At 36.7% G+C, this 13,508-nt stretch overlaps 1 protein-coding gene across 9 annotated transcripts in view; it reads left to right on the top strand.

The window, feature by feature from the left end:
- Positions 1-13,508, top strand: part of LOC138744724 (polyamine-modulated factor 1-binding protein 1) — a 640,882-nt gene that overhangs the window by 390,811 nt on the left and 236,563 nt on the right. For all 9 annotated transcript variants that reach the window (XM_069901308.1, XM_069901306.1, XM_069901305.1 and 6 more), the window contains one exon: positions 610-747. In XM_069901308.1, coding sequence (XP_069757409.1) covers positions 610-747 — 138 coding nt within the window. The remainder of the gene's footprint in view (positions 1-609; positions 748-13,508) is intronic.

Here is a 13,508-nt window from a genome sequence, read left to right as displayed (position 1 = left end):
GGGTATATTGCATGAGGACTCCCAAGTCTCTTTGCACCTCGGAATTTTGAATTTTCTCTCCATCTAAATAATAGTCTACCCATCTATTTCTTCTGTCAAAGGGCTTGACCATCCACTTTCCTACATTGTATTTCATCTGCCACCTCTTTGCCCATACTCCTCATCTATCCAAGTTTCTCTACAGCCTTTCGGTATCCTCAGCATCATTTCCACAACCGTCTGTTTTGGTAGCATCTGCAAATTTAGACACAAAGCTATCTATTTCGTAATTCAAACAGTTTACATGCAGCGTAAAAAGAAGCGGCCTCAACACCAACCCCTTCAGAACACCACTGGTAACCAAGCAGAAAAGAATCCTTTTATTCCTACTCTGTTTCCGCCAATGCTCTAACCATGCGAGTATCCTTCCTGTAGTTCCATGGGCTCTCATCTTGTTTAGCAACCTTGTGTGTGGGATCTTGTTGAAACCCTTTTGAAAGTCCAAATGCACAACATCCACTGCATCTCCCCTGTCTATCTTGTGATCTCTTCAGAAAATTGCAATAGTTTCGTCAGGCATGATTGTCCTTTAAGTGTTTAAATTTATTTTGAGTGCTCTTAATTTTATAGGGGATTATACTTGAACGGACAATTAAACAACTTGAGGATGAGAGATCCCAACTCCAGGAACATTGCCATGAATTGGTTCAAGAAAATGAACAGCTTCATGTACAGCTAGAGATGGAGAATTTGGCTATGCAAACAGAGGTCAGTAAATGGATTTGTTTAGTGGATCACCCTTGTTGTAATTTTAACTTCCTAATCTGTTTGTGCTGAGTTATGACATTTATTTTATATGAATAGCCTTTTTTTTTAACCTTAAATACAGCATTTCAGGCACCTTGTGCAGTTTATTTTCATACATTATTTAATTTATATTTACTAAAAAAAATGGACTATTCTGTCTTCAATGTGGCTTAAAATGTCGTATAACACATCCTCTTGTCATGTAGTAATTCCTTCTGTTGTTTATTTCATTTATTGTCCATAAACAGTCGCATTAGTAGCTTACAGGAATCATGGACTTGGAAATTAGAATTTTGGAATGCCAAATTCTTGGAATTTATTTTGAGACAGTCGTCACTTTTCAGTCATTCCATCTGATTCTTGAGAGGAGTATGTTTTATCTTTTTCTTGCAAGGATCAGTATATAATCCCTGTATCAGCAGTGACATAAAGCATTATCTATAAAGGTAGCATTTTACTCATATACAACGAATCAAGATCATGCACACTGCAAGTCGTGAGTCAAGTCCACTGATGTTCCACATGAGAGGAAAAGGTTAAACTCCACCTTTATTGGATGTTACCTTCTGTATTTATTTCCTTTGTTCTCTTCTAAACCAAACTACACTCGTTGCTCTATTTATATTCATATAAACATTTTCAGCACAGAAAAAGGCCAGTTCAGCCCTACTAGTCTGTGCCAAATAACTTCTCCCAACTAGTCCCACTGACTTGCATTCGGCCCATAACCTTCTACACCTCTCCTGTCCATATACCTATCCAACTTTTCCTTGAATATTAATATCGATCTCACTTCTACCACCTCTGCCGAAAGTTCTTTCCACAACTCCGCCTCCCTCTGTGTGAAGAAATTCCCCTTCATGTTTCCCCTAAACTTTTCCCCTTTTATTCTCAATCCATGCCCTCTTGTTTGAATCTTGTTAGAAGTGTACTTGGGATGATTAGAATGTTTACAAAAATTGGCAGATTTGTGGATAGTGAGTAAGATTGACAAACGATATGGCAGGATATAGATTAATTAGAAATATAGCAGATAAATGGTAGATGGAGTTTAATCCAGACAAATGTGAGATGTACTTTGGAATGGATTAAGAATGATATGGATCATGTAGAGGGAAATGGGGCTAGCCCAGAATGCCAACTTGCTCAAAATTGATTGCTCTACCCTCAGGCCAAGGGAATTGTTGGGTGTTGCATGACACTAAATCAAATGTAAAGTGAATGCATAGAGTAAAAGTTGAGATCCTTTGAAGCATTGATATACAGAAGGACCTCAGTGTATAAGTCAATAGTTCCCTGAAAGTGGACATGCCAGTAGACTGGATGGTAAAGAACAAAAATGGCACACTTGCCTTTTTCTATCAGGTCATTGAGTATTAAAGTTGGTAAATCAAGTTACAGTTGTATAGAACTTTGGTTAAACAGCATTTAGTGAAATATGTGCAGTTATGGCATGGCATTACAGGAAGGATATGAAGGCTATGGAGAGAGTGCAGAAGAGGATCACCAAGATGTCACCTGACTTAGAGGTTGGATAAACAAATTGTTTTCTCTTCATTGTTAGAGACCAAGGGGAGACATGATAGAAGTTTATAAAATCATGAGAGGTGTGGGTAGGACTGTGCAATGCATTACAAAAATGTGGTAGCTGTGCGTAAGTAGTTTTCCATTCGAAATATTGTTAATAGGGGTTCAGGCTTTGGTTGTAATTTGATCCCAATCTCGTAGATTTGTGGTTGTCATTACTGATAATATGTTATATTCTTTTAATCATTTGAATTTAAATTACCCAGCTGCCAGGGTAGAATGCAAACTTATGACTGCAGATCAGTGATTCAGGCCTTGGGATCCTTGTCCTGTAATGTAGCTACAATACTGCAGTACCAATTCAAAACTCTACCCCAAGTAGTAAAAAAGGATACGTAAAAGTTAGAGCAAAATATCTGTCTTTAAATAAGGAACTGAATTAAAGATATATCTAATGTATACAAATACATACCATGATCCAATTAACTATCCAACATTAATTTGCTTGAATACTACATTTGGTCTTAACTTCATCAGTCTGGTTTACCTTTTTAAACTTCCTCCATAGAATTTGAATATCACTGTTCTTTCTTTTTTTTCTTTGGCTTGGCATCGCGGACGAAGATTTATGGAGGGGTATGTCCACGTCTGCTGCAGGCTCGTTGGTGACTGACAAGTCCGATGTGGGACAGGCAGGGACGGTTGCAGCGGTTGCAAGGGAAAATTGGTTGGTTGGGTTTGGGTGTTGGGTTTTTCCTCCTTTGTCTTTTGTCAGAGAGGTGAGCTCTGTGGTCTTCTTCAAAGGAGGTTGCTGCCCGCCGAATTGTGGGACACCAAGATGCACGATTGGAGGTGATATCAGCCCACTGGCGGTGGTCAATGTGGCAGGCACCAAGAGATTTCTTTAAGCAGTCCTTTTACCTCTTCTTTGGTGCACCTCTGTCTCGGTGGCCAGTGGAGAGCTCGGCATATAACATGATCTTTGGAAGGCAATGGTCCTCCATTCTGGAGACGTGACCCACCCAGCGCAATTGGGTCTTCAGCAGCGTGGATTCGATGCTTGCGGACTCTGCCAGCTCGAGTACTTTGATGTTGGTGATGAAGTCACTCCAATGAATGTTGAGGATGGAGCGGAGACAGTGCTTTTGGAAGCGTTCTAGGAGCCGTAGGTGATGCCGGTAGAGGACCCATATGATTCGGAGCCGAACAGGAGTATGGGTATGACAACGGCTCTGTACACGCTGATCTTTGTGTGTTTCTTCAGGTGGTTGTTTTTCCAGTCTCTTTTGTGTAGTCTTCCAAAGGCGCTATTTGCCTTGGTGAGTCTGTTGTCTATCTCATTGATTGTCTATCGCTGTTAATGCAAACATTATTGTCTTTTTTTAAAAAACTTTATTTAAAATTTTATGACATGAATAAAATAAAAATTACATTTAAAGAAATAATAAAAAATAAGATAATAAAAATTAGAATACTACATCATTAAACTACACAAATTAACCCCCCCAATAATTATAACACAACATTAATCATCTAATTTAAAATTAGTCCAACCCTCCCCCCAATAAAGAGTGAAGAATTAATTAACAATGTTGTAAATAAAATAAAAAAAACTTACAAAAAAAAGATAAAACTTAACAACAAAAACAAATTACTAACAACAAAAAAATATCAATACTAAAATAATACCCTTAAACATATATTTAAATCAAACATAATACATGTATTTAACAAATGTAATCCACTTTAAAACTAAGTTCAAATATTAAAATCATATATCAACCACATATCTGTTATACAAAAAATCATAATAATAATGCATAAATACAGAATTTCCATTAATACCAAGTTTCCTTTATAATTCATCGAGAGAACAAAAACATCCCTTAGAAAAACAATCAGATAAACTTTTTATTCCCTTCCCCTCCCCTTATATAAAAAAAAGAAAAAAAAAGTTCAAGCTCTTATAAAATTCTCCATATTCTTCATTTATAACATCTTCAAAATTCTCTATCGAAATTAAACTCTTCTCCCTCAATGTATTTGTACTTAATTTTCTTCTTTCTCTTCTTATCACCTTTCCCCTCATCTTCCTCTTCATCTATTTCAACATCCTCAATTTTTGACTTATTATCTTCTGTGACATCATCCTCTTAAAAAAGAAAGAAAAAAGAGAAAAAATCCCCCCAAAAAAAAATAAAAAAAACCTTCACTTCTTAACCCAAAAATTAAAAAGAAAAAAAAACAGGTCGGAGGTCACAACTACCTCTTCCTGTTTAAACCGCCCAAAGCGGTAACTCCCCCAAAATATTGGGTGTGAGATAACTCACAGGTAGCTGATGACTTCTGGAAACTAGTGCCCACCCAGTTCCCTCTCCCAACTCCCATTTCATTAAACTATCATCATTATTTAAACTATTTAAACTCTTTTCAAAAAAAAGATAAAAGATTTATTTTTTTAAAACAACGTTACCACTTCGATCACCATTGCTTCCATTTCTTTTAAAAATCTGGATCCCACCTTACATCTCTACTCTCTTTGGAGACCTTGAAGGAGTACATCGTTCCTGATACTGCTTGGTTGCTAGAGACTAAGCAAAGTCTATAACCTCTTTAGGATTGTCAAAGAATTTTGGCTAATTTCCATCCTAAAAAATCTTCAGTACCGCAGAATACCTGAATGTTGCCCTATGTCTTTTTTTTCCACAACCGTTCTTTCACAGAATTAAATTCGCGTCGTAATAACATAGTATTAAATCTCCATCTTGAAGCTTTCTGAACATCTTCTGAACTCAAATATTCTAATAATAATAATGAATGATCCAAAACCAATCTAGCTTTATACTCCACAGATGTAACCCTATCCTGCAAATGTGCTGATATTAAAAAATAATCAATTCTAGAAAAAGAATTATGTCGCGAGGAATAAAAAGAAAAATCTTTCTATGTAGGATTAACTCTTCGCCAAATATCAATTAAATTCAAATCTGCCATCATATTAATCACTTGGATTGCCATCTTAGACTTCTTAATTACTCTTGAGTACTTATCCAATAAAGGCTCCAACACCACATTCAAATCTCCCCCAACATCACATTAGAGTTCGATTGTCCAAGTAATAAAGACATATCCACAACAAAAGCTGTATCCTCAACATTAGGAGCATAAACATCAAGCAAAGTCCATGCCTCATTAAAGATTGTACAATTTAATTTTAATAATCTTCCACCATTTTTCTCTTCACTCTGTAACTAAAATGGTAGATTCTCATGTACCAAAATTGCCACACCTTTTGCCTTAGAATTAAACGAAGAATAAAAAACATGCCCAACCCATTCACGTTTGAGTTTCAAATGTTCCTTATCTATTAAATGAGTTTCCTTTGCCATTGCGACCACCGTTTCTTCCATTTCTTCCAGAAATCAAATTCCCTTCTTGCAGCTCTGCCCTCTTTGGAGACCGTGGAGTACTACGTCGTTCCTGGAATTGCGTAATTGGTAAAGACTGAGCAAAATCCATAGCTTCTTTAGGATTATCAAAGAACTTTGGTTGATATCCATCCTGAAAAATCTTCAGTACCGCAGGGTATCTAAATGTTGCCTTATATCCTTTTTTCCACAATAATTCTTTCACAGAATTAAATTCACGTAGTTGAAACATAATTTCCTGACTCAAATCCGGATAGAAGAAAACATGATTACTCTGAACCATCAAAGGAGATTTGTTTTGCTGTGCATTTCTAATAGCCATACGTAAAATAGTCTCTCCATCACAGTAATTTAAACAGCGAACCAGAACAGGTCTTGGATTTTGTCCTGAAAAAGGTCTCCTTCTCAAAGCTCATGAGCCCGTTCCAATATTAAACCTTCAGAAAACTTATCTTGTCCCAACACTTGTGGAATCCATTCAGTGAAAAATTTTCTTGGATCTGGCCCTTCTATGCCTTCTGGCAAGCCGACAATTTTCACATTAATCTGTCTGGATTGGTTCTCCAAATAATCAACCTTTTTTGCTAAATTTTTATTCTGAATCTGTAATGTTTCAATTGTTTTATTCACATCTTGCAATTGATCTTGTACATCAGATAATCCTTGATCACACATCTCAAGTCTTTCAATAGTTTCAACTTTAAAAGCTCCATAATCAGCCATCTGTTGAGTATTGACATCCATCAATGCATTAATCTTAGAAGTAAGATTATTCATAGAATCACCTAAATGCATCACTGAAGAAAATATCTTATGTTCAAGACTCTTGAAAAGTATATCAACATCAGTAGATCCAGACATGATGGGATTCTGCTGTTCTTGTGGAATCAAAGTCTCAGTAGACGTTGTTTGAAATACTGGCATCCGGCCAGCCCTTTGTTCTAAAGGCAGCTGAAAACGACCTTCAGAAAGACTTACGGAATCAGAATGGAGCTCCAATGCCGAATTCTTCACTTGTTTTCCTGGATCCATTTCACGCTGAGTCGTGGCTTTTTGTAAACAAGCAGGCTCAGATAATTTCGGAAAATATAATTTTTTAACAATCTGTTGATGTTTCCTTTTACTTTTTTTTAACAAATGTACCATTAGGTATTAATTCAACACCTCATACTATTTATAAACTTTTTAAAAAAGTTTTAACGGGCACTTAAAGACAAAACAATAAGTTAGAGTCAGGAGAGGACTGGAAGGCACGTCTGTTCCTTACGCCATCTTGCCACGCCCCCTCACAAACATTATTGTCTATCCATAATTCCCCTATATAACATAGCAACTGATTCAACTACATTGTGAATTTGAAGTCACTTATAGTCCAGATCTAGTTAATGTGGTAGATTTCCCACCCTGTTGATCGTCCATTGAACCAGATCATGAAAAATTCTATTGCTTCATGCTCATTGTGTCTGCAGGGAGATTTACTAGTGCTATTCAGGAGAGACTGTTTAATCCAGTGAGATAGGGGGATGAGACCTTGAATAACAGTATATTAGGTGGGGGGGCTGGCTCATGTATAAAAAAAAAATAGAACAAGTCCAATGGAATGAGTAGACAGAGAGGAAGGGTAGCCTGACAGGATCAGTGTGGGTTTGACTGAAATGGAGGGTAGTATTTAGAATGAGAGAGTGGATAGTCTGGGATTATTTTAATTGGAATATTAGAGTCTGAGAGGTTATAGAGGTTTTTAAAATTATGAGGGGACTAGATAGGTTAATCAATATCTTTTTCTCTGGGCGGAGAGTCCAGAATTGGAGGGCACACATTTACGATGAGAGAGAAATTTAAAGATGATTTGAGAGGTAGTGAGTATTAATTCTGAGATTTGTATGTCACTAACAATTCAGTATTTTTCCTATTCCTGGTAACCCTTGAATTGAATAGATTGATAGGCCATTTCACCTAGAGTCAATTACACTGGTGGATCTGGAGTCACACATGGATCAGATGGGGGAGGGTGATGGACTCCTTCCCTTGAAGGACATTAAAACCAGTTTACTTTTAGTTTTGAGGTCATCATCACTACACACATTACACATCATTACACATTATTCATTGAATTTAAATTCCATGGCTGTTTTGGTGGGATTTGAGCTCATAACCTCAGAATTATTAATTAAGGATCTTTGGGTTGCAAGTGCTGAAATATTTTGATGTATGTCAAGTCTTGATACCCTCAAAAAGCACTCAAACATCAGGGGTCGGCTTATATGTCAGGTACAAAAATTAGACCTTAAATTCAACTAAAAACACACACACACACAATGTAGATTCAACGTATAACACACACACACACACACACACACACAATGTAGATTCAACCTATAACACACACACACACACACAATGTAGATTCAACGTATAAGACGACCCAAACCCAAAAAAGAACCCAACCCACAACAATTTTTCTTGCAGCCACTCAGTTGCTGGATTTCTTGGCCATTTCTATTATTTTTAACTTAAAATTCACTTCATACTTTCCTCATTTTGGTGGAAGCCCCATATTAACAACACCTTCAAGCAACACCCAGCAGCTCAATCAATGCACTTCTTGGGAGGTCGTCTTATACACCCAATATATGATAAAACCATGAAAATTACATCTGAAGGTCGACTTATATGCCAAAATATATATAATTTCTGCAATACCATTACATCAGTGAATGAAAATGCTTTGATCTCTGTTCACAACAGCCAGCAAATATCTATCTTCAATGCATTACAATCACCGAGGGGAATGTGTAAAATATAAAATTGATGTTCAAGCAATATCCACTTAAATTTCACCATGCTTTAGCATGTAGTACTTTGAGATAATTAAAATCGTAAGTCACAATCTTTCAATCCAATTTCTGTTGATCAATGTTTTATTTTTTTTTAAATGATGCTGGAATATCCAATCTCTAAGTAAAAAGATGAATTTCTTGAAAACTATTTGTGAGTTACATTTAACTTAACTAATGCTTTTGAGTTGAATGCAATACTCAAAAGTGCTGGAGAAATTCAGCAGGTCATGCAGCATCTATAGGACGTAAAGGGTAAGTAATGTTTCGGATCTGAGCACTTTGTCAAGGCATGAACAAAAAGCAGGCAAATGTCTGAAGGAGTATAGACTTCTCAAGGATAGTCAGCATGTTTTTGTTATGGTTAGGTTGTGCTTCACGAGGCTAATTGATTTTTTTGAGGAATTAACTAAAGAAATTGATGAAGGTAGAGCAATAAATTTGATGTATATGGATTTTAGCAAGGCATTTGACAAGGTCCACTATGGTAGACTCATTCAAAAAATCATGAGGCATGGGACCTTGGCTGTGTAGATTCAGAATTGACTTGCCTTCAGAAATTGAGGGTAGTAGTAAATGGAATGTATTTTGCCTGGATGTCAGTGATAAATGGAGTTCCTCAGAGATCTGTTCTGGACTCCTGCTCTTGGTGATTTTTATAAATAATCTAGATGAAGAAGTCGAGGGATGTCCCAGTAAGTTTGCAGATGAGGTGTTGTGGATATTGTAGAAGGTTGTCGTATTTTACAATAGAATATAGGCATGATGCAGAGATGGGCAGAAAAATGGCAGATGGAATTCAATCCGCACAAGTGTAAAGCAATTCATTTTGGAAGGTCAAAGTTGAAAGTAGAGTACATGGTTCATAGCAGGATTCTTAACATTGTGGAAGAATGGAGGGACCTTGGAATCCAAATCCATTGATCTTTCAAGGAGCCACACAGATTGATAGGGTAGTTTATTAAGATATGCTGGCCTTCATTAGTCGGGGGGATTGGGTTCAAGAGGCGTGAGGTAATGTTGAAGCTCTATAAAACTCTTGTTAGACCACACTTTGAATATGGCATTCAGTTCTGGTTGTCTCATTGCAGAAAGGATGTGGAAGCTATGGAGAGGGTGCATTTACAAGGATTGGAGAATGTGTGTTATGAGACAATGTTAACAGAGGCTGGGCTTTTCTCTTTGGAGCAAAGAAAGATATGAGGTGACAGTAGAGGTCTACAGAATTATGAGAGGCATAAATAGGATGGACAGCCACTACCTTTTTTCCCCCAGGGGAGACTCGCAAACCCCAAAGGACATCTGTTCAAGATAAAGGGAGGAACGTTTAGGGGAGAAGTCAAGCTAGGTTTTTTTTACCAAAGAATAATGGGTGCCTAGAATGCAGTGCCAGGAGAGGTGGTGGTGTTTGGTACAATTGGGCCATTTAAAAGACTCTTATACAGGCACATGGATGCAAGAAAAATAGGGTTATGGGTGTGACATAGGCAATGTTTAGTTTGTTCAAAAGGTTTATATACGGTTCAACATCATGGTCCAAAAGGCCTGCAATGTGCTCCAATGTTCTATTTTCAAAAAATATGGGGAGGAGAGGGAGTAAGGGGCAGGCGAACAGGTAAGAAGTCATGGGTGAATTTCCTTTCCTCCAGCTCCCTACCCTCTTCCCTTTCCTCTTCATTTAAAGCTATACTCTCCCCCATCATGTCTCACTTTTTTCAATTCTACACTCCCATCTGTGTTCATCTATGATCTCTTACTTGTTAACCTGTGCTCCTCCCCCCTAGCCCTTTTCTCCCTCCTCTTTCTTTCCCCATCCTCCCTCCACCTTTTCTGACCACCTGTTTTTTTTTGCTCATAAATTGATGAAGGGCTCAGGCCTGAAACATCGGTTACTCTTTGCTTCCTATAGAGGCTGTGTGATCTGCTGAGTTTCTCCAGCATTCGTGTGTGTTGAATTCTTAGTCCTAGCGTGGTTTGATTGCAATTGAGAATGTGTGATAATAAACCACAATGCTGAGTTTAGCTTGGAACTAATTGATGGAATGTACAACATCTTCTTTAGGAAATTATAGCTTATTCATGACTTTTGTTTCCTTGTGCGATAGGTAATAACCTGCAGTCTTTACTTTTGATTTTACTCCTAGTTATTGCAATTCCGATACTTCATAAAAATCAATCAGATTTTTTTGTAAAAATTTCATTTGAGAACATAAATGTGAATCCAAAGTGGAATTGAAATGCTTCAAGTAATTTCCCACCTGATTTAGGGTGATCTCTGCATAGAATAAATACATTGTGCATCCATGGTGTGACTTGTTTTTAATCCAATTTGATGTGTAAAGGTATGAAGTCTTTTTTCATTACTCTCATTGATGGTTCTTTTTCTATAATCAATCCTGCTTCTGCCTTTTCATAAACTTAATATTTTTCTTCTTCCTTTTGTCTTTTAATGGGGCAGGCAGATATCGAATACATACTTCTGATTCACTCTGACCTGCATGCCATATCAAACAAAGTTTCAAATATACCCCAGTGCTTTTTTGTTTACTTTAATGCTGATCTTTATAAGTTCTTCTACATTTTCTTCCAGTTACTTTGCAATCTCATATCCTGTTCTGCTTATCAGTTCCTTGATCTTTGCAGTATATAGCAGTAGAATAATAATGATAAATTTCCAGTGGGTTAATGGTGAAGAATAAATGAAACTGATGATGTCTGCATCAAGAATTAGGTTCTGTATTTCTTTTGTTTGCACTTGAAGCAATAAACTTCCTTCAGCTTAAAAAGTGATTATTTAATCGAGATGACTGTTTCTATCTAAATCAGAATATATTAAATGCTGCACTAACATTGGTGTAGTATTGTTTGAGGTTTGGTACACTAGTTCGGTGATGGTCATTGAATAACCATATTTATTAAGAAAATAAATCCATTTGGAGTCAATATCCTGCAAGAATGATACACCTGCCCATTAAAGGCAGTATATCTCAATCCACCAAGAGGTTCAATTATCTGATCTTCAAATTAGAAACTCTACATAACTTATGGCTTGATAGAATAGGATTTTTTGCTGGAAGAGCAGACATGCTCATAGGGATTTCAATATTTCCCTGTTGGCTTAGAATAACTGAACAACCAGCACCTCAATGGTTCAGGTGGTTTAAACTGAGCAAGCAATAAATCACAGATTTCTCTCTCCTGCGAATTAATCATTTGGGGGATTAATTTCTAGCAATAACATTTGAAGCCATGTAGTTCTCCAAGGCTTGATGGTATTCTACCATGTATTTAGTACTACTCTGGGCTCCAGTTAAAAGTTTTTTTTTAAATCAAAAAGTGATTAAAACCTGGTATTATTGAATTGGATAAATTAAAATACCTTGTATAGTGTAAATGTATTTGCATATCTGCATTTATAAAAACATGGAGGCCAAGAAATTTTATTTCTATTAATTTAAGAGCTAGGTCATTGAAAGTATGTTTTTGCAAGGCTGGAACATGATAACATTGATTCATTCTCTCCAGAAATTTGATCAGGCACTACCCCAGAGTGAATTACAACGATTGTCAGCATTTCCCTCATCAGTGCCAACAACACTAAACTCTCTGATCACATGATGATCTCTATCTCCTGACTCTTGATCCTTGTGACTTCTACTGGTCGCTGCTGAAATTTGCAGCAGGAGACCCAATGTTGTGAACTTTTTATGGTGAATATACATTTGTAAACCATGTTTTCTTAAACAGATGCAAATGATAAAGTTTATTTGTCTGTAAATTGCACTGATGAATGTTATCACAGAAAATAGATTTGCTTTCTTTTAATATTTGATAATGTCTGATTGTTTGCAATCTAGAGCGTCTAACTTAAGAATTCACCCCTTGTTGCTGCTGTATATATGTAATATAATAGCAGCAGTTTATCGAAACTTTGGATCCCATAAAGCCAATGGAATTGAATTTTAAAAGTGGCCACATGACTGTGCTAATAATTTGTGGATTTAGTCCGATTATACAAAGAATCATCTCTTGTCCAAATTTTTCGACCATTTAGTATGGAGTTTTATATTGCAGATAAAAAAGTTTATCAAGTTGAATTTATGTCCAAATAGAGGTGCATTACCTCTTCTAGAAAAAATTGTTGATTTTACATTTTTGATATGATATCTAGATTAGGTTTGCATGAGCTGCATTTCCAAATCCAAAAATAATTTTACACTCTATTAATAAATAGATAACTAATATTCAAAAATGGACCATATTTTAAAGGAACAATTTAATTTTAAAAAGTGAAGAGCAATTGTTAACTTGCAAAATAAATGTCAAAAGTGTGTAGCTGCCCTGTGAGAAAAAGAGGAGGCATCTTGTGGCATCACAATTTTCTTTAAATGCCACAAGATACAACTCGAATTTCCAGTGCGAGAGGCAAAATAATTGAAATGCTTGGATGTTATGCGGAAAGGTTTTCTTCAAAAAAAAATCAAGCAAAATTTTTTAAAAACTGCAGATGTTGGAAATCAAAAACAAAAATGGAAAATGCTAGAAACATACATCACACAAAAAGTAGGAACTGGACCTTCAAGTCTGTTCCAGGATCATCATGGATGTGGATGATCTCTTGCTGGACTCAATTAATCTTCTGTGTGAGGTCCACCGAGTCCTCAGTTCATACATTTATTCATACTTTTGTACAATTATCTATCTCTTCTCTAAATTCTTCTTTGGCTTGGCTTCGCGGACGAAGATTTATGGAGGGGGTAAATGTCCACATCAGCTGCAGGCTCGTTTGTGGCTGACAAGTCCGATGTGGGACAGGCAGACACGGTTGCAGCGGTTGCAGGGGAAAATTGGTTGGTTGGGGTTGGGTGTTGGGTTTTTCCTCCTTTGCCTTTTGTCAGTGAGGTGGGCTCTGCGGTCTTCTTCAAAGGAG

This window comes from Narcine bancroftii, chromosome 10 (genome assembly GCF_036971445.1).
Source record: "Narcine bancroftii isolate sNarBan1 chromosome 10, sNarBan1.hap1, whole genome shotgun sequence".
In the NCBI taxonomy this organism is placed as follows: Eukaryota; Metazoa; Chordata; class Chondrichthyes; order Torpediniformes; family Narcinidae; genus Narcine; species Narcine bancroftii.
The sequence above is the reverse complement of the archived record's forward strand: the minus strand, read 5'-3'. Positions and strand labels throughout refer to the sequence as shown.